The sequence below is a fragment of the Curcuma longa genome, chromosome 4 (genome assembly GCF_044706935.1).
Source record: "Curcuma longa cultivar G26 ecotype Majalengka, Jawa Barat chromosome 4, ITB_CL_G26_1.1, whole genome shotgun sequence".
Lineage (NCBI taxonomy): Eukaryota > Viridiplantae > Streptophyta > Magnoliopsida > Zingiberales > Zingiberaceae > Curcuma > Curcuma longa.
Window position 1 is genome coordinate 10,020,795 of NC_133864.1, and position 24,378 is coordinate 10,045,172.

General features: G+C 39.9%; 6 protein-coding genes across 7 annotated transcripts; 4 read left to right on the forward strand and 2 right to left on the reverse strand.

Annotated features, from left to right (window-relative positions):
* Window positions 1-607: 607 nt before the first annotated feature.
* Window positions 608-5,067, reverse strand: LOC141827345 (WPP domain-interacting tail-anchored protein 1-like). The gene is made up of 5 exons (XM_074714567.1): window positions 4,906-5,067; window positions 3,368-3,887; window positions 2,169-3,286; window positions 1,317-1,463; window positions 608-1,093 (listed from the first exon to the last, which is right to left on the reverse strand). Exons 2-5 carry the CDS (start codon window positions 3,867-3,869, stop codon window positions 878-880), a joined length of 1,983 nt encoding a protein of 660 aa, XP_074570668.1. The 5' UTR covers window positions 3,870-3,887; window positions 4,906-5,067; the 3' UTR covers window positions 608-877.
* Window positions 5,068-5,387: 320 nt separating this feature from the next.
* Window positions 5,388-8,751, forward strand: LOC141826449 (uncharacterized). Of its 2 annotated transcripts, XR_012601640.1 has the most exons (3): window positions 5,388-5,624; window positions 6,103-8,551; window positions 8,636-8,751. XR_012601640.1 is itself a non-coding variant. In XM_074713697.1 (2 exons), the coding sequence occupies exon 2, from the start codon at window positions 6,149-6,151 to the stop codon at window positions 8,339-8,341; it is 2,193 nt and encodes a 730-aa protein (XP_074569798.1). In that variant the 5' UTR covers window positions 5,388-5,624; window positions 6,103-6,148; the 3' UTR covers window positions 8,342-8,745. The 2 variants fall into 2 exon arrangements, 1 of the variants encoding a protein (XP_074569798.1); XM_074713697.1 differs by having other exon boundaries at window positions 6,103-8,745.
* Window positions 8,752-9,835: 1,084 nt separating this feature from the next.
* LOC141826451 (putative mannan endo-1,4-beta-mannosidase 9) lies at window positions 9,836-11,919 on the forward strand. Its single transcript, XM_074713699.1, has 5 exons — window positions 9,836-10,437; window positions 10,587-10,790; window positions 10,862-10,984; window positions 11,082-11,284; window positions 11,382-11,919. Exons 1-5 carry the CDS (start codon window positions 10,066-10,068, stop codon window positions 11,848-11,850), a joined length of 1,371 nt encoding a protein of 456 aa, XP_074569800.1. The 5' UTR covers window positions 9,836-10,065; the 3' UTR covers window positions 11,851-11,919.
* Window positions 11,920-17,962: 6,043 nt separating this feature from the next.
* LOC141826452 (protein IQ-DOMAIN 17-like) lies at window positions 17,963-19,909 on the forward strand. Its single transcript, XM_074713700.1, has 5 exons — window positions 17,963-18,095; window positions 18,184-18,465; window positions 18,558-18,833; window positions 18,906-19,043; window positions 19,133-19,909. The coding sequence occupies exons 1-5, from the start codon at window positions 17,970-17,972 to the stop codon at window positions 19,907-19,909; spliced, it is 1,599 nt and encodes a 532-aa protein (XP_074569801.1). The 5' UTR covers window positions 17,963-17,969.
* A 1,154-nt stretch (window positions 19,910-21,063) lies between these two features.
* Window positions 21,064-22,240, forward strand: LOC141826453 (bZIP transcription factor 29-like). The gene is made up of 4 exons (XM_074713701.1): window positions 21,064-21,487; window positions 21,583-21,715; window positions 21,802-21,886; window positions 21,965-22,240. Exons 1-4 carry the CDS (start codon window positions 21,165-21,167, stop codon window positions 22,030-22,032), a joined length of 609 nt encoding a protein of 202 aa, XP_074569802.1. The 5' UTR covers window positions 21,064-21,164; the 3' UTR covers window positions 22,033-22,240.
* A 153-nt stretch (window positions 22,241-22,393) lies between these two features.
* Window positions 22,394-24,303, reverse strand: LOC141827346 (uncharacterized). Its single transcript, XM_074714568.1, has 4 exons — window positions 23,880-24,303; window positions 23,729-23,807; window positions 23,084-23,152; window positions 22,394-22,645 (listed from the first exon to the last, which is right to left on the reverse strand). The coding sequence occupies exons 1-4, from the start codon at window positions 24,179-24,181 to the stop codon at window positions 22,538-22,540; spliced, it is 558 nt and encodes a 185-aa protein (XP_074570669.1). The 5' UTR covers window positions 24,182-24,303; the 3' UTR covers window positions 22,394-22,537.
* Between the last annotated feature and the right edge of the window lie 75 nt (window positions 24,304-24,378).

Consider the following 24,378-nt stretch of genomic DNA (forward strand, 5'->3'; position numbering starts at 1 on the left):
TGGTTTTTGTTTCTATATGATATCATAATAGTAAAATTGTTATCATGTGATCTTATGATAAAAAATTTGAGTCATTAAAATACTTTCTTGTGATCTGATCTTTCTTGAAGGATTATTCTTTTTTAATACTTAAGCATGAATCTGAATATTATTGAGTATGTTAATCAATGACTATTACATGAATTTTCAAAGGTAAAATAAATTTATTTTGGAATTATTTAAGGAGTATTTTCATATTTTAAATGTTGGCCGACACTTCAATAATCAATGTTTCATCTACTATGAGTATTTTCAATATGTAGTACAATAAAAAGAAAATTAAAATAAGTACAGTTTAATATAATCTGGATAATGATTAATTAACTAAAAATTAAAAATTTTGATTAGAATTTATTTCCCTGATAATTTTACCGTTGCGTCAAAATCATAAATGAAAATATAACATTTTTTAAACTTTCAAGGGGCTTTCCTAAGAAAAGGATGTAAATCATAAGGAGGCAAGTGAAATATAACAACCTCAATGGGTACTACTCAACGATCTGGATTTGCAGGTATAACTGATAAAATGTCATTTATCAAATTTTGAGGTTAAAAAGGAGTCAAATCCTAAAAAATTTTCTAGGCTTAAACTTTCGATCCAACAGCATCCAAACATAACAATTTATAACAAACCAAAATTAGAAATTATATCTGATCTACTGATCACATTTTCTCAGCTGCATATTTTTCTACTCAACTAACTCTACATTACCAAAACATTACACGAACTTCAAGATCCAACTCAACAACACAAGAACACAAAAATCTAAGGAACAATCTCATCAGTCCAGAGGATGCTTTTGAATCGGAAGCCAAGGCGACTAGGGACTTCTTTCGGTTAGTACACGCGATTGCTTTCTTGTTGATATGCGTAGAAGGTAAGGACAGCTACAAACAAGACAAGGATAGCCATGCAAAGATACTTTGGGTCGAGTTGAGCTGCTTCTATGTTCCTCACCGTCTCGATCTTTGAATCTGAACCTGAGGCCTTCTCCTCAGCTGAAAGAGTGGTCACAAGATGCTTCTCGCTGATACCTGCAGTCAGGTTCTCTGTCTGATACATGATTAACATGAAAATTGCATGTTAATGTATGTCATTGAGAAAATATAACTGTTGAACAAACAAAAAATACAAAAAAATCATGAAACGAAGCACAAATTTCCCCTTGTTTAGTTGATCACTAGAATTGGGCTGGAGAAGGGATTGACCGATAATCTTAGAAATGAAAGATGAGGACACTGCACTGAAAACTTAAAAGGAAATCTAGATGACCCACCTGAATGTCTCTACTAAAAGATTCTGCAGGTCTTTCTACTGATGATTTTGCGCCAGGTAGAGTTTCATTGTTGGTTCCCTTGTAGCTTGAAGAATTTCTTTTCAGTTTCTCACTCAAAGCTCTATTCTTTTTTATCAAGGTAGATATCTGCAAGGAAACGAACAAAAGGAGAGAACTTTTGGAAGTTCACTATATTTACAAGTTTGATTATAACATCCTAAAAGAACACCGATAGGATCCTAAAATTGACTATTACATGAGAAGTTAACAGAACGAGATAACATAATTCATGTAAACTATGCACACGACAAATTCTCAGGAAACAATTTTGAAAGATGAAATTGCAGGTGTGGAACAGTGAGAAGCCTTAACATATGAAACCTGACTTAATCAAGGTGTGTGACAACCCTATGCAACTAATCTGCAACATTCTCACATACGATATGTAACAGCATAACTACTGTTTAATTTTCATATTGTGCGATGACGAGCAACATTCATCATCACACAAGACATACCTATAAAACATGTCAAAGCATACAAATACAGTAACATTTATGATAACATTGATAATTGGTACAATAATGCACAGGAAGGGAAACAACAATATACCTCGACTAAATTTTATTGCATATGGTTCAGACTCAAGATTAGTTTCAATTTACCTTACTCGAGATTGTATATATATATATATATATATATATATATATATATTGTAAAATCTATCTTAACTAGTACCCAAATAAAATTTTTAGTCAAAACTGCAAAAGTTCACATTGGAATAGTCCATTAGCCTCTACACTTTTAAAGATTTACTAAAATAGAACACGGAAAAGTAAGTTAAAGTCGTACCTCTAACTGAAGGCGTTCTCTTTCCAATGCTAGTTTCATGACCAGATCACCAATGAGTTTTGTCCTGATACCAATGTCTTTAGCAGTGGCAATTTTTGCACCCTCAGCTTGATGCATGGATGTTTCCATGTATTCCAATTTGCCTCTTAGGAAACCCAGCTCTTCATTTAGTTCTAAATTTGTTTCAGTTAACAAAGTGCACTTAGATTCAGCATTCTCAGCCCTACTTTCTGCTTTTGAAACCTTTATTTTGAGCTCCTCGATCACAATTCCCATATCATCAATTGTATCATATAATCCACTTTGCTTCTCTTTAAGTGCTTCAACAGATGCCCTTGCATGCTCCAATTGCATATCTGATTCACTAGACCGTGAAAGGTTTGTTCTTTCGGAATTACTTTTTTGAAGCAAAATAGGCTCCTCATTCAATTTGATGTTGATGCCTTGCAGTTCGACATATTTGCCTTCAGCACTTTCAGCTCTGTTTTCACTTCTCAAAACATCAGCTCTGAGACCCTTGATTACATTTTCCTTTTGACCCAGTTCAGATTGCCAAAAACTTTGTTGCTTATGGCTTGATTCAACTGAGGCCTCTGCCAGCTGCATCTGGGCATGAGACTGTCTAAGCTGCTCCTCAAGTGTTTTCACCTTTTCCTTCAGGGAGATGATTTCTGGAATGGTCCCTGTGCTCCCATCATCAGCTTCCATAGTACGTGCTTTTAGTTCTTTCTCCTTCGTAGATTCTTCAGCATGTACATTCAAATGAGACTTCAGCTCATTCTCTCGTCTAAGTGAACTATTTAAACTAAATTGAACAACCTGAAGTCTACCAGAAAATTCTTTTGAAATAGCCAAGAGAACTTCAGCAGTATTTTCAGCCTCAAGTGCTCTCTCCAAATATATTTCAATTGACTCTTTAATGAATTCAAGTTCTGCTTCTGCATAAAGCAACTGTAGCTTAAGATCCTTCTCATTTGACCTTGTGTCTGAAAGCTTGTTTTCAAGATCAAGTTCTCGTGCCAATGATTCGTCCAACATTTTTAAGACACTCCGTTGTTGATCGACAATGCAGATGGATGACAAATGACCATTATCAAACTCCTGATCTTCATCCAACCCTAATTAAATACATGCATTAAAGAAATTAGTGTCGTCATCTCACAAACAATAAAGCAACCTAAGAAATATGAACAACTTACTAGCTTCAACATGACACAAAGCTAGAATGCTTTCAAACTTCAATGACTGTTTTTGTATATCGGCAATTGAATCTTGCAACTTCCTGACAGTTTTTTCAGCATCAAACAATTTTTCTCCTACTTCAGAAACAATTGCTTCCAAATTTTCACCATTAGAAAGATTTTGGTATGTCTCCATGATTTCAGTTGGCAGAAAGGACATGAAGCTTTGCAGTTCTTTCACCTCCGCGCATAAAATTCCACACAATATATCAGATTCAAAAAACTTCTTAACAGACTCAGCTAGGATGTCCCCATGCTCCATCTTCCAAGCTTCAAAATCATTGGCTCTATCAGCTACCAGCATCAAAAGTATTTCCAAATTAAGTAGCTTCTCTGAAGAATATGCAACATTAAGTTCTATTCTAGTTAGAGCCTCTGTTGCATTTCCTTCATTCATGTTGATTCCAAGTGCTCTCTCATCCTCTTGTAAGTAATTATCCTCATGCTCATCAATAGCCATGATCTGATTAATCTTGTCCTGAATATAAAATACAATTCCATAAATAAAAGTAATGACGACAAAGAATATACGGAAAGAAAGGAGAATTCTGACAAGGAAGTAGGGAACAAAATTGCGAGAATCCACTTATCATAGTAGTTAGTTGCAACCTATCCACTCTGTAGCATAGATATATAATCATGCTGAATAATCATGAAAAGAGCAGAATTCAGTAGTCATCTATTGACTTCCTAAATGAGAAAAAATAAATCACACAAGCAGGCACCACTGGATTCGTTACAAAATTTGTCTCTGATATCCAACTAATATCATGAAGCCTCTAGCAACAAACTTGCAAGAATCTATCTAATCTTGAAGTATGATAGCATGAATGAAGGAAAAGGTACTTGATAACATAAACTAAGTAAAAAAAGTTTGATCCAGTGAAACTAAGCAAAAATCCACCTACCTTGAGCCTACAGACATCCTTCCTGAAATATACAAAATGTAAAACAATGTTAAAAGTAAAACGACATGAGTAGAAACAATTTTGGGCCTTTATCTCTCAAGCATTAGAGATATACCAGATATAATTCACTTTAAGGAAAAAAGAAAATCAAATATCTTCAAAAACACCAGGTATAAAATACAATACAAGGATCTGTTGATTTCTTTAAGAGACGATTCTACTTGATTAACACTTGAGCCAAATATTTTACTGACTTTTTTTTTACCACTCAAAAACACAAGCATCCTTAGGAAACCAACTGACACAGATCGTCAGATCAGCCACCCTCCAGTTCAAGCAGTCTCAAGCCGCCTATCTTATCCCCATGTGCAGTAGGCTTAATTCATAATTTTGAGATCGCGAACGACATAGAACCAGAGATTTGCGCCATCAAGCACGGTTAATACCATCACATCATCCCGGAATGTGATACGATTCTTTCTTTTTCAAGAAAAAAGGGTACAATTCACATCGCTAAATCTATATGAACGGCAAATCTAAAGGCGAAAGCAGGAACAAAGAACACCCTAAGAAAATATGAAAGCTTACGTGACTGGGTAACAGTTATCGCAGGAAAGCGACTCCGACGGATTTCGAACCCCCGAATCTTCACGTAGATCCTAGAAATCCAAGCATCTAGGGTTACCCGAGGCGCTGATCTGGATCCCGAGCTTGCAGAGCGGTGGGAGGGGAAGGGAAGCGGCGCCTCCACCAGCGTCTCTCGTGGTGGATGCCGCTTGAGGGAGAGAGAGATGGGGGAGGCCCAAAATTACGGGCTTGCTATATAACTACTGGGCCAAGCCCATTCTAGCCCATTAACTCGAGCCGCTTATGGAGATCCCACCCGTATTTATTATAAATAAAAATACGGATTTAAAAAAATTATTTTTCCTTTATACAGAAAATACAAAATATGTTTTTTTAACAAATAAAAATTTTCCCTCTGTGTTTTTTTTTTCTTTCCGCGTTGATAAAAGTGATGTGTGCCGTTTGATCACCAAACAGCCTCCGGAGGCGGCTTGCGAGCGACTCCCGCCCGTCTCGCAAGGATTCCGGTCGTCAACGCCGCCGTATCCTGCGAAACCCTACGCCCTATAGTGTCTTTGCTTCTTCATCCCACGGATCGCCTCTTCCGTTCCACCTCTCCGCTCTTTCGATCGAGGTCCACTTTGGCCACGAATTTTCCCGCCGGATCGGCGCAATCGGTGGCGGAGGTGATGGTGGTTGGTGGTTTCGGTGCCATCCTGAGGATCCTGGGGATCCGCCGAGTAAGTTTACTTATCGGGCTATTGCGGGAATCTGATGGATGCGAGTGTGATTTGTAACCGTTTCCTGGGGTTCTGGATTGGTAGAGATGAGGACTCAAGGAAAATGCTTATCTTTTTGTTGATTTGGTGGGTTTTGTTTGTAAATCCTGTCGGCGTTCACCTGCATTAAGATTTGCGGAAAACAAGATTTTGTGATATCCAAACTCTTAATTGGGCTTTTGGCTGTTGAATCCGCACCTAATTTCTACAGACGGATTTTGTGATTTCCAATGTCGATGCATAATTCGGTTGTTTGATTTCGCGAATTTTCTTCGCTCCAGCTTTCCATGATTTGAGTCAGCGGCGTATCAGATGAATTTTTTTGTGTAGGTTGTTATATTGTTTACCAAAAAATTCCATTTTTTCTACCTGCATTCAAACTTGCTCTCTCTCGATAGGTGATAAGGTGTATATCTGTTTAATTTATTCTCTTCTGCAGTGTGTTTAATAGGGAAGGACTCTTTGCATATCCATTGTTTGATGAAATGACAGCCAAGTTTCATAATTTAACCATTCCCAAGCGTGCCTTCCTCTGGATTTCTCTAAATTATCCTACCTTTTCATATGCAACAGCTGCACATGTTCAAACTCATTTTGAAGATAACAAGAATTATCCAGATTCTGCAGAGTTTATATCTGCCGTGCAGGCCCTTAAAGGTGGGCTTCATCCTCAGAAGTTAGTCCATGTGTTGGATTCTATGTTGGATGCGACCTCAGCTCTTAAAGCATTCAAATGGGCTTCTACGCAAAGAAGATTCCAACATACTGCTGAGACTTATGCCTGTATGATCTTGAGGTTGGGATTGGTTGGAAATATTGAAGAGATGGAGATTCTTCTGAATGAGATGATTAAGTTACAACTCGACAATACAAATCAAGTGTTTGGTTCCATGATTGATTCTTTTTGTGTAAATTGTAGGGAAGTTGAAGCTTTACTGGTATTCAGATATTCAATTTTAGCAAAACAGCTGCCATCCATCTCAACATGTAACAGACTTTTAGCTACTTTTTCCTCACAGAGTGGAAATTTCTTTTCATCATTGTTTGTATATAAAGAAATGGTAAAATCAGGGATTCTTCCAGATGTTGTCACATTAAATTACCTTATAAATGGATTATGTGAAATTGGGCGCTTGGACTTGGCTTTAAATCAGTACCATATGATGAGGAAGAAGCGATGTGATCCGAACAGTCTGACATTTGAGATTCTAATTAAAGCTCTTTGCATCAGTAATCGAGCAGATGAAGCCATTAATGTATTTGAGCAGATGCACGAGTCTGGTTGCACTCCACATCCTGACTTTTATTATAATGTTATGCCTCTTCTTTGCAGCATCAACAGATTTGAGGAAGGCATTAAATTGTTAAGGATGAAGGGAAATATACAGGGTGATCAAGATTTATATTTGTATAAACATTTAATCCAATGCTTATGTAACAACAGGCAACTTGAGACTGCAATAGAATTTCTTCAAGAAATAAAAAACTCAGGCTTTACTCCTTTAACTGTTACATACACAGATGTTGTCAATGGGTTTTGCAAATTTGGGAAGTTGAATGAGGCCATGACCTTCCTAGATAGGGAGGATGTTTTGCAAGTTGAACCTTACAATGCCTTGCTCAAGGGTTTCTGCAATGCTGGTAGATATCAAGAGGCAGTTATATATCTGAAGCAAATGGTAGAAAGGGATTTAATCAATCTTGCCTCTTGGATTATCCTTACAAAAGGACTTTGTGAAGAAGGGCTTGTTGAAAAAGCATTAGAAGTTGTTGGAAAAATGATTGTTTCATCCTATATGGATGAAGGAGCTGTTTATTCGGCTTTTATAACTGGATACTGTAAGATCGGTAAGTATGAGAATGCTTTAAGCATGTATAGACTGTCTCGTGTCTATGACTGCTGCTCAGACTCAGAAGCATGCTCACAGTTGATTGAGGGTTTGTGTATAATCAATAAGATGCAGGTGGCTACTGAAATATTTTACCATCTTACTGCTAAAGGTTGTTTGCTCAGCTGTAGTGCTTTGAATGAGTTAGTTAAAGGGATCTGTATCAGTGGAAAAGTTCAAGAAGCCATCAATGTGCGTTCTCTTGCTGTTTCTAGTGGTGCTTCTTGTAATTCGGTTACTTATTCTACAATTTTGCTTGGTCTCCTAGGTTTGAACAAGGAAAAGGATACTTTGGTAATCCTTTCACAGATGTTGGTTGAGGGTGGCAGATTTGATGCCACAACATATTCCATTTTTGTTCGTGGATTGTGTTCCAATAGTATGGCAAGGGAATCTGCAAATTTGTTCAATCAAATGGTTAATGATAACTTTGTTCCTGACTCTGAAACACTTGAGTTGCTCGTATTTAGTCTGTCAAGAAATTCTAAGTTGCATATGGTCATGCACAGCCTTGATAGTCTGATCAACAACGGGGGTTTTCTAAGTCCCACAGTATGTAATATGGTAATTTCCAGTCTTGTAAAAGAGGGACGAAAGAATGAGGCCCGTAGGTTCTTGGACAGAATGCTCGAAAGAGGTTGGATCCCTGATGCTCATACACATGTTTTGCTGGTCGCTGATAGCAATTTAGAAGTAAATAGTGATGTGTTTGAAGCCACTGATGATGACAAAGTCAGCAAAATATTAGCCGAGGGTCTGTATGATTTGAACAAGCACAATGCTATGTGATGATTTATGCTATACAAAGCTGACCTTTTTCATACTCTTCAGAAATTTTGTCAATTCTGGATAATTTTTTTGATGTCTGTGCTTTGCAAATCACCGGCTAAATATAACTTGTGTTTGGAGATTTTCTTGGAGAACAAGAATTTTTGATGTTGTTTTGGCAACTGCCTCATATGTAAACTTTCCTTAATGGCTGGGGAATGGACATGTTAGGTAGGTATCGATAGTTTTATCAACTGAATTTGTGTAGCCTTTATGATTTCGGATTGTACTGTATATCTGCCTGATATTCTGTAGGAAACATGTTTATGGAGAATGTTGTCCATGTGGCATCATTAAGTTCATAAACGGGTTTCATTCAAGATGCCTTATGAAGCTCAGCCCCAAATGAAGCAATAAAGCCTGAAACAGGTAAGTTTTGATGTCATTTTAATTGCATCAGTAGCAATTGTATCAGACTGGGGTGCATGAACTACTTGAGGCCTGACTTGAAAAGAGGCAACTTCTTGCAGCAGGAAGAAGAGCTTATAATCTGACTCCATTCTTCTTAGCAACAAGTCAAATCATCAACTTATTTAGTTCAATTTGATAGAGAGATATTGAATCTGAAAATATTGCTTCTTGTGATCAGGTGGTAAGGGATTGCAGCAGAATTACCTGAGAGATCAAACAATAAGATCAAAAATTACGGGAACTCCTATCTCAAGAAGAAGCTGAGGGGAGAGGCACTGACCCCTATCACTCACTAGCTTGCAACCTGATGATAATTCTGATGCAAATGCAAACATTGGAAATGGAAGCTTGGAACGGATGGAATTGCTACAAGACGAAGAATATTTTATATGAGTACTTCAAAGGCTCCATTTCTGTGACTTCGACCGACCAGAGTTGAAAATTGAGTTAGTGAAGTGAACCTTCAGATTAATTCAGATAGAAGTCAAAAGTTATTGTTTTACAAAAGTTGAACAGGTTGTTTATATCTAGAGAAATGTTTCTTTGAAGAATTACCACAGAATAAAACTTCTCTTGGTTAATGTTTCATAAATTTTAGTGCGATTAGTGAAAACCTCCTGATTGATTCAGGATTTTATATTCACTGAGATGATGCTTCATTTTGAAGAAATATGTGAGAATAAAGCCTCCCCTGAATCATCACATACTTTTTTTTTCTCCCCTGACTTATCACATAGTTTGATTTCTTGCAGGATTCCAGCTAAGGGCGGCGAAAGATGTCAAGATCAATTGACAATTACAACTCAAGGTGCGAATATTTTCCTTTGCTGGAATGAAATTTATAAATGTAAAGTAGTTGGATTAGTAAAAACTCATATTGTTTTATTCTTCTTAAATAAGATTGTTTCTTCTCCTTCACGTTTAAGTCTGTGTGACATGGAGGAACGCCGTCCTCGAGCGGGCCGTCACACATCGTGAGTACGTACAAATCTCCTTCATAAATTACCTTTTTTTTTTCTTTCCTGGACATGCCGACGGATCTGCTTGGCATGCCGTCGAGGTGGTGCTCGCAGGATGGACCGCTCCCAACCGACCAAGAATTCTACACCAGGTGATCGATTCCACGCCTCCACCCAGCGCTAGCTCTTCCACAACTCAATCCCTGCACGCAATCACTTGCCCAAGAAATTCCACTTGAACTCTCCTTCTTCTCTTTTCTTAAATAGATCATTTCTTCTTCTCGTTGTTGTTATTTATTTATTTATTGTTTTTACATGGAGGGACGTCATCATCGAGCGGTGGCACGCGAGTTTGTTCTCCTTCTTCTTCTGGGGTTGTCGGCTTCTGGATTCAGCGCTACTGCAGTTTATGGCAGCGGAGGTGTGGGGTTCGTGCGGAGGAACGGGACGCAGTTCGTGGTGGACGCCGGGGACGGCGGCCGGCGGCCGCTGGAGGGTATTAACGGGTTCAATGCCTACTGGCTCATGTACTTGGCGTCGTTCCCGGAGGAGAGGTGGAAGGTTCATGCGGCGTTCCGGGAGGCTGCCGCGCACGGTCTGACCGTCGTTAGGACCTGGGCCTTCAGGGACGGCGGGTTCCGGCCGCTGCAGGCGTCGCCGGGCGTCTACAACGAGGACGTGTTTCAGGTACGTAGATTTCGTCTCACAACGCCTTCACACGACATGACTCCTTCATCTGACATGTGGATCACCAAGAGAATCCTTTTTACATATTTCATATATATTCTCATAATCTCTTCTTAATTAACGTTTAATGCTTAATTATAATTCATTAGGGTTTGGATTATGTGATATCGGAGGCCAACAAATTTAAGATCCGTTTGATTTTGAGTTTGGTGAATAATTTCGACAGCTTCGGGGGGCGAAGGCAGTACATCGAATGGGCAAGAGAGGCAGCAGGCCATTGCCTAAGCTCCGACGACGACGACGATTTCTACACCGATGACGTCGTTAAAGATTACTACAAGAATCACGTCAAGGTGTGTCATGCTCTCTAATCAATATAATTATAACAATAAGTTAGTATTAACTTTTTTTTTTTGATAATTAGGCAATTTTAACAAGAGTGAACACCATTAATGGCCTTTCGTATAAGGATGACCCCTCGATCTTTGCATGGGAGCTCATTAACGAGCCGCGGTGTGTGAGCGACCTTTCTGGCATTACACTACAGGTATATTAATTTGGTTATTAACATCGATCTAATCTCACCTTAATTATATATGATTAAGTAATGTAATGTAATGTAATGTGGAATTAATTACTTGAAGGGTTGGATAGAGGAGATGGCGGCGTATGTGAAATCTATCGACGAGAATCACATGCTGGAGGTGGGTCTGGAAGGGTTCTACGGGGAGTCGACTCCCGAAAGGAAAAAATTCAACCTCGTCTACGATATGGGCACCGACTTCATCAGTAATAATCTAGTTAAGGGAATCGATTTCGCCACCCTCCATGTTTACCCCGATGAATGGTAAATCAAATCAAAATGGATTTGACTAGTTATTTGGAAAATTGAACTGTTCTTTAATTTAAACCTTGCAAGAATTCCCTTGTAATGTGGGTGGCAGGATGCCGGGATCGACGAACCGAACTCAGATGGCGTTTCTCGACGGTTGGCTCCGGTCCCACATCGCCGACGCCGACGCCGTCCTCTCGATGCCCCTCCTCGTCGCCGAGTTCGGCAAGAAGCACTCCCCCGCCGCCGCCGCTTCTAGTTCCTCGTCCAGCAACGGGCGCCGCCGCCAGCGCGACGCCGTGGCCGACGAGCGGCAGAGCGTGTACGCCTCCGTGTACGACGCCGTGTACGCCTCGGCGAGCGGCGGTGGCGCCTGCCGCGGCGGCCTCTTCTGGCAGCTCCTGCTCGGGGAGGAGGCCATGGACGACATGAGGGACGGCTACGAGGTGGTCTTCTCGGAGAGCCCTTTCCTCGAACACCTCATCGACATGCAGTCTCGCCGGCTCAACAATCTCAGCGATAATCATCCGTCGTTGATTGGTAGCTACGTACTGAATTCAATTGATTCTTTGCAGATTTAATTGTGAAGATTTATTGCTTATCGATATTTATACCTGTAAAACCAACACAAAATTGAAAGATGTGTTTTTTTGGCATCTCTTTATGACTATAAACAGAAAATTATACTACAATTTATCTATTAAAATTTATTTTAAAAAATATTTGTTCACTAAAATAGAAATAAGATAGTATAGATAAAGTTAGGATATATTTAGGAGTATAAAGTTGTTTAATGTTAAACACTTGTTTAGTGTTAGATAATATGGTAAGAATTTATTTATATTCATTTAATATATACAAGCTCAATTAAATAAATAAATTTAAATAACTTATTAAATTAAATAAATAAGGATGTTTATAAAGAAAGATTGATAAATATTCATGAATAATATTTATGAATATATTCATGAATAAAAATTTTATTAATATGGCAATAAAGAAAAAAGTTCTCAAAATCAAGTCCACTAATCAACTAAATAAATAAGAATATATATATAAATTTCAAACAAGCAAACAAGCTCTAATTGAGAGTTTAATAATATCTAAATAAATAAAGTTTAAGCTCATAAAAAAATAAAACTAAATTTGAATAATTATTTTAACAATTTGATTCCTTTTAAATTTGACTTGATTAATTATCTTATCAAATAAATTTAAATAATATAAAATTTAGCTCACTTGTTTATGATCCTAAAAGTGATTATGGGCTTAAAATTTGAAAAATTAAATAAAGAAACTCAAAACTACAATGATATCTAATGAACGCAAGTGGGTTAAAATCCAATGACTCAAATAGGAGTGAAACTTAAAATCACATCTAATTAGCTAAATTTAATTTCAATTGATTCTAAAGGTTCAAAAATCGAAGAAATCTAAGAGTGCAATTGCTGACAAATCTAAGATTTCTGACTCAATTTTAGAAAAAGTAAGATAGATATAGTTAGAAGAACCTTATGAATATAACACCCACATGTGACATGAATTCAAAGTTTTTAGAGTCGTGAAACTCATTTACCTAAAGTTATTTGATGATAAATAATTGATTAGAACCACATTCAATCAATTAACAATTGATTAATAGTTTTAGTAGTAACAAATTTCACAAAACAAATTGGACAAATAAATATTTTAGAAAGTAGATGCACTATTTCATAAATATAAAATATGATATACCTTAGTATTTTACAAATTTAGTTGTGACCCTTACTAAAGTTTCAAAAATTAATTTTCATCATATATATATATATATATGACAAAAATTAAAAGGATATTTTAAATTATATAAAAGTAAAAAAGATGTCTCATCATATATATTATGTCCAAAATCCTCTTTATTCCATCATTATTATAACAACTATTTGATAAGTGCTACAACGGATAGCAACTATGAAACTGCTACAATATAAAAAAATTAATTATTTTATTTTAATTAAAATTATTTCACATAAAGTATTGTTATATTAAAATAATTTTTACTAACTTATCAAAATTATTTAAACTTTATTAAAATCATTTTAAATTAGTCAAAATCACTTTAAATAGTTGTAAAAGTTATTAAAAAACTGTTACACAGTCATAAAAGTTATTAAATAACTAATATATAATTATAGTTAAATCCTAAATGTTAAACTCTAAATCTTAAACTTTGAATACTATTATATCAAAATACATTTTACTAACTTAGTTAAAATTATTTAAATTTTATTAAAATTATTTTAAATTGGTCAAAATCACTTTAAAATTATTATAGAAACTATTATAAATAGCTACTATACAATTACAGCTAAATTCTAAATTTAAAATCCTAAAATCTTAAATCATGAATCTTAAAACTTGAATAATATTATATTAAAATGCTTTTTACTAATTTAGTCAAAATTGTTTAAACATAGGCTTATACCTAAAATTTTGGGACCCCTAATTTTTTATAATATTTTTATCTTATTTACATTTATTTTTAAAAAAATATTACTTTAATTTTAGATCAATTAAAAAACCTCTATTTTTAAATTTAGATTATTTCAATTTTATTTGTTGTTGATTTTTTTAATTGCATATTTTATTTTTAAAACCTAGTTGACTTTTTTCCTATTGATCTCTAAAAAATATGTGTTCTTGTAATCGTCAATGATCTCGTATCATTTTCCTCCTTGTTTTTGTGTTCTTTTCCTTTCTTGTTAATCAACATCGTGTTTTTCTCCTCCCTTATTAGTAATATTTTCAAAAGATATTCTTTTTTCTCATCTCATCGGTGATTTCCCTTCCTCAATTTTTTTTTACTTTTAGTCCATAAGAAAAAAAAATAGGAGTCCTTTATTCATTTAATGTAAAGCATTATGTTAGTTTTTTAAACATCAAATTGATTTTTTTATTAAAAATAAAATAATAATTTTTATTACAAATTTAAAAATAAGCACCTTTAATTTCTCCGCATAATTTTAGATGATTTTTTTTTTATAATTAGCCATGTTTGAAGTACTTGAGATATTAAATTTTATTAAAAAATATTTCTTCCCTATGTTTAAATAACTTTAAAATATTATTGAACTTGTTAATATATTTCCAATAGATTTTTTTTTAAAAAAATTAAAATTAAATACAATTTTTAATAATATCTAAAGATTTAATACTTTTTTTAATTACAAAAATTATTATCAAAATTTGAATATAAAATTTTATTACTAATTTTACTTTTTAACAAGTTAGAAAAATAAAATCTATTTTTAAAAAATTAACAATATTATTTTATTATTTTAAAAAATTAAATATTTATTTTATTTTTTTGCCTAAGCTCCTAGAAGAGTTGAGAGTTGAGACTATATAGAATACAAGAAACTTTCATTTGAAGCCATTGACTATTTTTTTTCATACACGGATGCTAACAGGTATCATTTTCCAAGCTGGAAGAAGCTGAAACTGCTGCTGCTGCTATTTTTTTCATCGTCCTCCTCTTTTCCACCGACCAATTGTCAAAAACACGTCTTTTAAGACAGAGAGCAGAACAAGGCAACTCGGAGTAGAAATTCTTCGATTTCAGTGACAGCAAGCGCACAAGAACAGAGCAACAATTTTTTCGGTTCGTGACGAGTAGCAGTAGATCGAGAAATCATTAAAAAGTAAAAAAAAAAAAATGAAAAACTAATCCATAAACATGTCGAAGATCTTGGCGGACTATATTACAATGAAATCACACAAGAACATAGCAACAATTTGGGCTCACGAGACGCGCAAGATCGGGAAAAAAAAAACATCAAAAGCATTAATCAGAAGATCAGAAGACCTAAGCGAAGGTGAGTCGTCGGACTGTAATTAATTACCATCTAGGTCACTAGGTAAAGGCGCGGCGGTGCGGAAGCAGCTGGAACTGGCAGTGGTGGCTCCTCCGTCGGCGGCCGGCGCTCAGCGAGGCCAGGGCGCGGCGGAGCTTCGCCCAGAGGATCCTCGGCAGGCGCCGCGCCTCCCGGAGTCGCACCCACACGAGGCGACGCACCCGGAGCAGTGCCCCCCGCGCCCGCTCCCCTGCCTGCCGCTTCCGCGAGAAGTGGTAGCTCCGCAGGAAGAGCCGCCGCCGCTCCATGTACTCCTCCTGCCGCTCCGACCTAAACATGTACTCCGCCGGCCCAAACACCGCCACGGGCTTCGCCACGCACGCCGCCTCCATCCGATCTGCTCTCTCCGCCTCGAAACCGATCACCGAATCGAAATTTCGCGCATCCGAACAGGGATTTGAAGAAGAAGAGGAATGAATTTGAATCGAGGGAGAGGAGAGCCGATTCAATGGATCAGGATTTGCAGGAAGAGCAAAAGCGCCACTTTTGCTTTTTTTGCTTTCGCTTTTGCTTTATTTCTATCTCAACGGTCGAGATCGGCTGTAGAAGTAGAACGGCTGCCCGATCAGCGTGACCGTCCGATAATAATAATAATAATAATAATAATAAATAATAATAAATATTTAAAAAAAGTCAAAGGCTTCGTAAGCCGACAGATCCGTCAAACGAAAGCAACGCACGCGTGTCATTTTGGAGAAACTAAAGGTCAAAGCGCCACGTCAGATGCATCATCATCGACGACGACTCCGCTTTACACGCATGCGACATTTGCGTAATTGTTTCATTAATTATTGCCTTATAATTAAAGCGAGACGTTTACTAAAACAAAAAAGAAAATTAATTTACGTATTTAATGAAAATAATGTTTACCCAAGACGTGGTTTACTAATCCAGTGCTATTTAATTACTTAATCATAAATTTGCGGGCATTTAATTATCCGAAACGTTTATGTTAACAATTGGTAATTAAGGCAACAAGTTGCATATTTATTATTATTATTATTTATCCATAATTATAAACAATCACCAACAATAAATAAAAGATTTAAAATTTACCAGCCGCTGACATGTTGGGCCTTATACATGGCCCGACAAGAGTTGGAAAGTCTAACCAGAAGATGACGATAATTCATAAGTCGTTGGCCAACATTTTGACTTGTTGAGGTCAAGCCGGAGTCAAATGTTGAGGTAAGCAGGCAGCTGCTACTTGGGGTTCGAATGGAAAAGCTAAAAAATAAAGAGGCAGAGTGAAATTTTACCGGCCTTGTAACAAGAGTTATCTTCTGCTTCTCTCTACTTCCTTCCTTCCTTCCTTCCTTCCTTCCTTCCTTTCTTCCTTACATCCTGTTTACTTAGGTTGAATTGTACATTAACTTCCTCAATGGCCACCTGCATGTGACCTCATCATCGCTTCTCTCTCTCCTTCTTCTTCCTTGTCCTTGCTCTGCCACGAGCGTAAAGGCTCATCCACCTGCTCTCTCTACCACTTTCGTACGTACACTAACTTTCCTGCACCTGATCGCACGCCTCCCCCACCTACCAACGCCATGGTCCATGGATTCCTCAATCGTCTTTCTCCCGCGCGCGCAATCAACTTCTTAAGTAAAATCTCTCATCCTAACTATCTCACGTAATTAATTTCATGATCATCTATAAAAAAATAAATAAAAAAATATAATTAACCATCATAAAAGAGAGCAATATCTCAATTTCGTCAAAATTCAATTTTTATCCATTTCAATAATTTGATTTCATCATAACTAACTCAACTAGATCCCAGAAACCCTTCCACACAATCAACCCATGTTTGTAGGTGGCCAAAACATTAGAGTTATACTATTCCCTAGCTATTAACTAGAATATAAAATATTTATCTAATCAAAATTATTTAAATTCTATTAAATTTTTTTAACTCAATCAAAATTATTTTAAATCTTTTTATAGACTCATATAATACTGTAATAACTACATTATCGTATTAACTATTAGGGCATCTGCAACGTTAGTGCGTTAATAACACTAAAAAAACAAAAAAAAAAGTATATGGTGGATCCACTATCACATGAACGTGTTCAAAACATTGAACGTGTTCATGTGGCTCTCCTCCTCCACTCCACCCAAAAGATTGAATGCTTGATAAACGTGCGTTGCAGATGACCTTATAGTGTTGTAGGCTACTAAATAGTTATTATAAAAATTTTAAAATAATTTTAATAAAATTTAAATAATTTTGAGATAAAAGATATTTTTATATAATAATATTCTATATATAATAATTTTGATTCAAATGAAATATTATTTTTTATCAAATTAACAGTTAAGTTAAGAGTAGTTATCACACTAACACCTAAAATAAAAATTATGATGGGACGTTTGATTATTTTTATAAAACGGATGTTGATGATTTTTGTAAAAGGCGCGCATTTGACCACCCTCTTTTGATATATGCGCCAAAAATCTGAGTCGGAATCTGAATCTGAACGCATAGTATTTGGGTACTTAATTAGTTTAATTAAATTCTAATGATAATTTAGTTCATCTTCCTCGTGGAGTACCGTGGCAATGGCTACCTTGTGGCCCCGCAGCAGACACACACCTCTGTCTCGCTTCGTTAAGCGAGTCCACTGACCTGATGAGCTAAAAGCCATACACTTCTTCCTCCTCTGCCTCTCTCTCTCTCTCGCCTTCTCTTGTTCTACGGGTCGATAAAAGATTGGAAAGTGGCTGGGATAGAGCAGAGTGCTGTTCCAGATTTTGTTGTGCGTGCTCTGCTTTCTGTTTGCTGTTGAAGGCGGTGTGGATGTGCTGCAATGGGGAAGAAGGGGAGCGGCTCGTGGTTGACGGCGGTCAAGCGCGCGTTTAGATCACCGTCCAAGGAGGAGAAGAAGGCCTCGAGGCAAAGAGATGAGGCGCCGGAGCAAGAGGAGGAAGAAAAGGTTTGTGTCTTTTTTTTTTTTTTTTTTTTTTGTACTTGTCTCCTAAAAATGCCGCCTTTGCTGGGTTTTGACTTGGTGTTTCTGGTAGCACAAGCGGGAGAAGCGGAGATGGTTGTTCCGGAAGCCGTCGTCGTCGACGAGGACGGTGGACGAGCAGCAGTCAGCGAGGGCGGCGGTTCCGGCGGTGGTGACGGCGGAGCAGAGGCACGCCATTGCTTTGGCTGTGGCCTCCGCGGCGACGGCGGAGGCGGCCGTGGCGACGGCGCAGGCGGCGGCGGAGGTGGTGCGTCTCACCCGGCCGTCGGCAGACAGCTTCGTCAAGGAGCGCTACGCCGCCGTCGTCATCCAAACAGCTTTTCGAGGTTACCTGGTACGTACACGTCGCCTTCTTTTGGGCATTAAATCGAACAGCCTGCGTGCCTGCATTTGAAATGGGTTTGGATTTGAAATTCTCCGGCGAAGGCGAGGAGGGCGCTCCGGGCGTTGAAAGGGCTGGTGAAGCTGCAGGCGTTGGTGAGGGGGCACAACGTCCGGAAGCAGGCGAACATGACCCTGCGATGCATGCAAGCCCTGGTTAGGGTTCAGGCCAGGGTCCGAGACCAGCGAATGCGGCTCGCCCATGAATCGTCGGCGGCGGCGTCCGCCGTCTCCCGCGGCAGCAACAAATCATCCTTCAGCTGCGACACCTCGCTGTGGGATTCCAAATACCTTCAAGACCTCACCGAGAGGCGATCCATGGTCAAAATCTAGATCCAACCCTTGTTGCTCCGAATCACATTCCTTGCTTTGCCCTAATTCTTAGCATCGCAGTCGAGGGAAGGGGGAAGCTTCGCGGACGATTGGGACGACCGGCCGAGGACCATCGAGGAGATCCAGACCATGCTGCAACTCCGGAAGGAGGTGGCGCTGAAACGAGAGCAGGCGCTCTCGTACGCCTTCTCTCATCAAGTAAGCAGATCTGGGATCTGATTGCTTCGTCTCTGTTCTGATTCATGTACTATGATACATATCAATAATCAAAATCTTTCATGGAAAAGCTGCGGAGATCAGATCGTAACGCCGGCGAGGCGGAGGACGGCGAGGCGGCGTCGGTGGGGGAGGAGCGGGAGGCGATGCGGTGGAAGGAACGGTGGATCGCGTCGAGGTCCTCTTTTGATAACAGAGTCAGTAGCAGGGCGGCGAGAAACTCCACCGACAACCGGGATCCTATCAAGACGCTGGAGATCGACACAGCTCGCCCTTTTGCGTACTGCGCCCCGGCCAACCCCCACCGCAAGTCTCCGCCGGTGCCGCAGCATCCTCGCTCGCCTCGCCACCGCGCGCACCACCACTCGCCTGTTACGCCGTCGCCGTCCAAGACGTGGCCTTTGCAAGTTCGCTCCGCCAGCCCTCGCTGCGGCCGGGAGGAACGGAGCTTCTACGGTACGGTAGAGACGCCCAGCTCTTACCAGCACCAGCACCAGCACCACCAGGGTGGCGCGCCTTGGCAGCAACACCAGGCGGCGGCGGTGCCGAACTACATGGCGGCGACGGAGTCGGCGAAGGCGCGGGTGCGGTCGCAGAGCGCGCCTCGGCAGCGGCACGCGACGCCGGAGCGCGACCGTGGAGGGTCCGGGTCCGCCGCCAAGAAGCGGCTTTCCTTCCCGGCCCCGGACCCGTACTCACAGAGCCTACGGAGTCCGAGCTTCAAGAGCGCGGCGGGGCGGTTCGCCGGCGACTACCGCTCCAACGTGTCGTCCTCCTGCAACGACAGCATCGTCGGCGGCGAAGTCTCCCCGTCCTCCACGACGGACCTCCGGCGGTGGCTCCGTTGAGCCTCCGGCGGCTGCGATTTCGCCAGTATCTGCTTCAAAATTGCTGTTTTTTTTTTTTTAATCTCCCAGTTGCTGTAGTTGCGATGTCTAATCGGAGGGCGCTGAGCGCTCCTCCAATCGGCAATTCGCCATTGATGGGAAATCATGGGAGTGCGCGTTCCATCTCGGGCTCTGAGCACTGCGATAATAATAATAATACATAGCAAGTGAGAGGGGAGGGCGACCATTGGGAGGAGAACTCCATCAACTTGATTTTTATTAATTTTTTTATCTGTTATTGAGTGAGTTTGTCAACTTTGAAGTATCTAGCAAAAACTCTATGATCAATCTTTTCTTTTCTTTATAGTGTGCATCCGAATATTCTTTCTTTCGAAGGAGGCAGACTGCAAGAAAAGGGAATCAAGTCAAATCATTACAGAATATATCGGCAAAGTTTACACGTAAAACGCCCCCCTTTAGTTTTAAAAATTAATTAAAATACCCTGTAACTAATTTATTCCAATTTGAATCCCAATCCGCCCCGGTTCAACTGTGGACCGGACCGGATGATTATAGATTCATTTACCTCACCCAACACAATACACATGGGCCCCAATTGGCTTCTACTGGGAGCAAGTGTAAGGTTAGAAAAAAGTGGGTAGAATACGGTCAGTGCGCGGAATGAAATGACACACCTCTTAAATTCACGCGTCGTCCCAAAGGAGTTAACTCGTCGTCTGACGGCGTCCCGAAGAAGCCACGACAAGTGCTGCTCCGGCGTCGAGCGCCTTGAAGGCGATCCCATTTCCGTTTGTTTGTTTACCGTATTGTGATCGCCATTTAGTCATTTACCTTCGCGGCGATGAAGCAGCTCGAGCCCTTGCCGGCGACCTCCTCTCCGTCGTCCTCGGCCGTTCCCTCTGCCGGCGCGGTGTTCCTTCACCAGTTCGTGCCCATCGGATTTGCGCGGCCCGGCATTACACCCTCTCCGTCTGCATCTGCAGCTTCGGTTCGATCTCTGTCTCCCGCTTCCGCCCCCTTCTTCCACACTCGATCCCTCTCGCAGCCCCCCGATTACCTGTGCCACGATTCTCTGCCCCCTCCCGTCTTTACCACTGCCGCCGCCGCCGCCTCGGATGGCTTGCCTCGGGGCAACACCCATCGCCTCTCTTCTTCCTTGCCAGTCCTTGTGACGGCCAAAGTGAAGCCAGAGGCTGAAACGGAGAGCAGCACGGAGGCGATCGGCGACGACGCCGATGATCTCTTCAATGCCTACATGAACTTGGACTATTTCGACGCGCTCAACGCGTCGGCAACGGAGGAGAAACCCGACGATTTGGACATCGGCGGGTTAATCCTTCCGAGGAGGATCACGGCCGACGGCGCCGCCGCCAACGACGACGGTATCAAGGAACGCAACAAGAGCGGCGCCGCAACTGCGAATCACTTCAGGAGCATTTCCATGGACAGTCTCATAGGAAAGCTCCAGGGCACCATGACCAACACCTCAAGCTCGGAGTTCAACAACACCGAGATGAAGATTCTGGCGAACGAGAAGCTTGCAGAAATGGCAGAAACAGATCCAAAGAGAGTCAAGAGGTGCTTTCCCTTCCCCAAAATTCCAACTTTTGATTCTTCTCGATTTTCAGAAAATCTCAAACGGCTGCTGAATCTCCGGGTGCTGCTTGCATCAGGATTTTGGCGAACAGGCAATCAGCAGCTCGATCGAAGGAGAAGAAGCTGAGGTACATCTCACAATTGGAGCACAAGGTGAAAACTTTGCAGACTGAAGCAACTATACTATCTGAGCAATTGAACTCGTTGCAGGTATGAGTTCAAATTGGCTGCATGTAATGGGCTTAGTTGATCGTTATGTTAATTATTTCATGGCTTATGAACAACTCTTTGACCAGAGAGGAATAACAGCAGTGAAGTGTCAGAACAATGAGCTTAGGATTCGCCTTAAAGGCATGGAACAGCAGGCGAAATTAATAGATGGTATTTTCCTTCATTTTCTTTTTAAAAATCTTTTTCATTGGTATAATATTTGTGGCACTCTCCTTGTCATATTTGCAGCCATCAATGAAGCACTAAATGCAGAGGTCCAACGACTGAAAAATGCAGAGAAATCCCTGAGTCATTGACTCTCAAACAGCACTACAAATGCGGATGAATTCTCCTTTCTAATCATCTCCATCAGTTGCAATTGCAGCCAGCTAGAACAACAGATGAATTTTAAACTTGAACAAGACTCTTGAGATTTAGTTATGGAGGAAACTAAGAATCAATGCGTTATGAAGATTCTTATCATTTATTCTTCTTCATGCAAATTCAATGAATGCTTTAGCACTAGTGTTTGAGTTGGTTGCTTACATGTTTTGGCAAAGCTGTACAACTCCACATGGTGGAGTTGTACAGCTGGAAATCATGCATTTGCATCATCATGGAAATCAGACCCAAATCTATTTCGTGTGTCAATCAGCACAAAATGATGAATTTCATAGACAAACATTTCAATTTTGAGACCCTAACTTAAAGAAAACACATCTTAAATATATTTTAAACAATGAAAATATAATGATAACTAGGGGAATCACAATCATAATAACAAGAAGTACAGTATGGTCCCTAGTCATTACCTTTCCTAACTTAGGAGCTTGTTGAGCCTTCTTGGGATGCTTTATATATTCGATATGCAGCAAAACACATCGTTATGTTGCCAAGAACTGTCAATGCTGACTGAAGAGCCACCAATACCTGCAACGAAATGAAACTGATCAGGGCATCGTAAAATAATCGAGAATAGGTTTGAATGACATGAGTCTTGGCATGAATCTCATAATAATATAGTTAGCTTCTATTATCATTAACTGGACAAGTTGTTTGAAGAGATTAAGTAAAACTTTGCTGACCAATGCCATAAAGTAAATTCTTTGCATTATAACTGCAAATTTGGAACCATCATTTCACGTAACTAGTAGGAACAGATGATTTCTGATCAAGCGTATATTAAACAGTAGATGAAGCAGCATAAATTAGATCTTATGAAATGCTAAACTGAAAAAGTACATGGTTCTAGTTTGTAATAGAAGACAAACTTGTATAAGAGATAGCAATCAATTCACACTCAGCATCATATGGGCATTAATTGTACAGGTATTAGCAAAGTGAAATGGCAATCATGTCTAACCATACCTCAAGAGACTCTGAGTTATAAAAGAAATGCCAGGTACATGCACAAAATGCTCCTCCAAGAAGTGGAACCTAGATAGCAGACGTAAATCAACTCAGAGGTTCTTCAACTTGAAATACCAAATAAATTATATAGTTAAAAAGCTTCTTCACCTAGCTACCAATTCATATTAAAATGGTACTCCCAATAATCAGCCACATAATTACCATCACATAGACATAACTAGAAGAGTATGCCGGTGAAAGTTTATCATGAGGGCCAGACTAAGGCCCAGAATCAAACTGTTTCACAGAAATTTGATAAATTGACAATCACGATCATGCTAGATGTTCACAATTTTTGTATCATCCAGACATGTTGGCACAATTATGATATAAAAATATCCTTCATCAAGTTGTTTGGTGAAATAACTGGATGGAATGAAAATTGTCAGTTTCAGATGTTCGATTGTTTATCCTCACGTTTGGGTGTGTTGGTAAATATCTATGTCAATTTTAGCAAAATGGGAGGGAGAGAGAGGGACTTCCTCTTTGGTGGTGCTCGAATGGGTATTTGCCGTACAGTTTATTTCAAGAAGCATGAGAAAGGTAAAAAAGTTCTCAATTTTCCAAGAACAATGCAAGCAGAAACCAAGATTGTTAGCTCACCATTCCCCAGCAGAGACCTTTCCAAGTCTGGAACCCGGATTTCTCCCCGTATTCCCACACCAATGCCATCGCAGTGACCCTTCCAACAAAAGATACTGCAAATAACTATCATCAACCAAGATCAACAAATGGGATCTGAGGAGAATCGTACCATTCGATGACGCTGGAGACGTGGATTGCCCAGGTGGGCAGAGACAGCGCGTTCTCGGGCTCCTGGAGAGAAGCAAGAGCATCGATCGCTGGAGATCCGACCGGCAAAGCCTGAGCTGACGCCGCCGCGGCGAGGGCTGCCACTCCCCCAGCCAACAGCACCGCCACCGTTCCCCGGCGATCGCCCCGTCCAGGAAGGAGAAGCGTCGAGGGAGGAGTAGGCGAGGAGGGACGCCGTGGGAGAGGAAGAAATGGAGGAGAGGAAGAAGGTTTAGAGGAAGCTAAGTAGATCGCCGCGGCCATTGTTGTAGCTCGCTCGCTGCTGCTTCGCGAGCCGTTGGTTGCGAGATGGGATATGGCCGAAAGGCACGTCCAGTAAATTAGTGGAAAAACATTTGGGCCTTGGCCCAAATTTGAGGACTAAGGCCCATTAACAAGATTAGGAGCCCAAAGCTTAGGAACTCACTTATGACCATAGATAAAAGAGCAGGGAAGAACGC

Bases quoted from the DNA above. Each gene is read 5' to 3' on its own strand.
- LOC141826451 (XM_074713699.1), top strand. From the start codon at position 10,066: ATGGAGGGACGTCATCATCGAGCGGTGGCACGCGAGTTTGTTCTCCTT. The intron at 10,791-10,861 runs GTGTGTCATGCT...TTTGATAATTAG, and splicing joins ACTACAAGAATCACGTCAAG to GCAATTTTAACAAGAGTGAA. The intron at 10,985-11,081 runs GTATATTAATTT...AATTACTTGAAG, and splicing joins TTTCTGGCATTACACTACAG to GGTTGGATAGAGGAGATGGC.
- LOC141826452 (XM_074713700.1), top strand. From the start codon at position 17,970: ATGGGGAAGAAGGGGAGCGGCTCGTGGTTGACGGCGGTCAAGCGCGCG. The intron at 18,096-18,183 runs GTTTGTGTCTTT...TGTTTCTGGTAG, and splicing joins AGCAAGAGGAGGAAGAAAAG to CACAAGCGGGAGAAGCGGAG. The intron at 19,044-19,132 runs GTAAGCAGATCT...TTCATGGAAAAG, and splicing joins CGTACGCCTTCTCTCATCAA to CTGCGGAGATCAGATCGTAA.
- LOC141827345 (XM_074714567.1), bottom strand. From the start codon at position 3,869: ATGGCTATTGATGAGCATGAGGATAATTACTTACAAGAGGATGAGAGA. The intron at 3,287-3,367 runs GTAAGTTGTTCA...GTATTTAATTAG, and splicing joins TTTGTGTCATGTTGAAGCTA to GGTTGGATGAAGATCAGGAG. The intron at 1,464-2,168 runs GTACGACTTTAA...GTTTCCTTGCAG, and splicing joins GAGAACGCCTTCAGTTAGAG to ATATCTACCTTGATAAAAAA.
- LOC141826453 (XM_074713701.1), top strand. From the start codon at position 21,165: ATGAACTTGGACTATTTCGACGCGCTCAACGCGTCGGCAACGGAGGAG. The intron at 21,488-21,582 runs GTGCTTTCCCTT...TGCTTGCATCAG, and splicing joins GATCCAAAGAGAGTCAAGAG to GATTTTGGCGAACAGGCAAT. The intron at 21,716-21,801 runs GTATGAGTTCAA...CTCTTTGACCAG, and splicing joins AGCAATTGAACTCGTTGCAG to AGAGGAATAACAGCAGTGAA.
- LOC141827346 (XM_074714568.1), bottom strand. From the start codon at position 24,181: ATGGCCGCGGCGATCTACTTAGCTTCCTCTAAACCTTCTTCCTCTCCT. The intron at 23,808-23,879 runs GTACGATTCTCC...TTTTGTTGGAAG, and splicing joins GTCTCCAGCGTCATCGAATG to GGTCACTGCGATGGCATTGG. The intron at 22,646-23,083 runs GTATGGTTAGAC...ATTTCGTTGCAG, and splicing joins ATAACTCAGAGTCTCTTGAG to GTATTGGTGGCTCTTCAGTC.
- LOC141826449 (XM_074713697.1), top strand. From the start codon at position 6,149: ATGACAGCCAAGTTTCATAATTTAACCATTCCCAAGCGTGCCTTCCTC.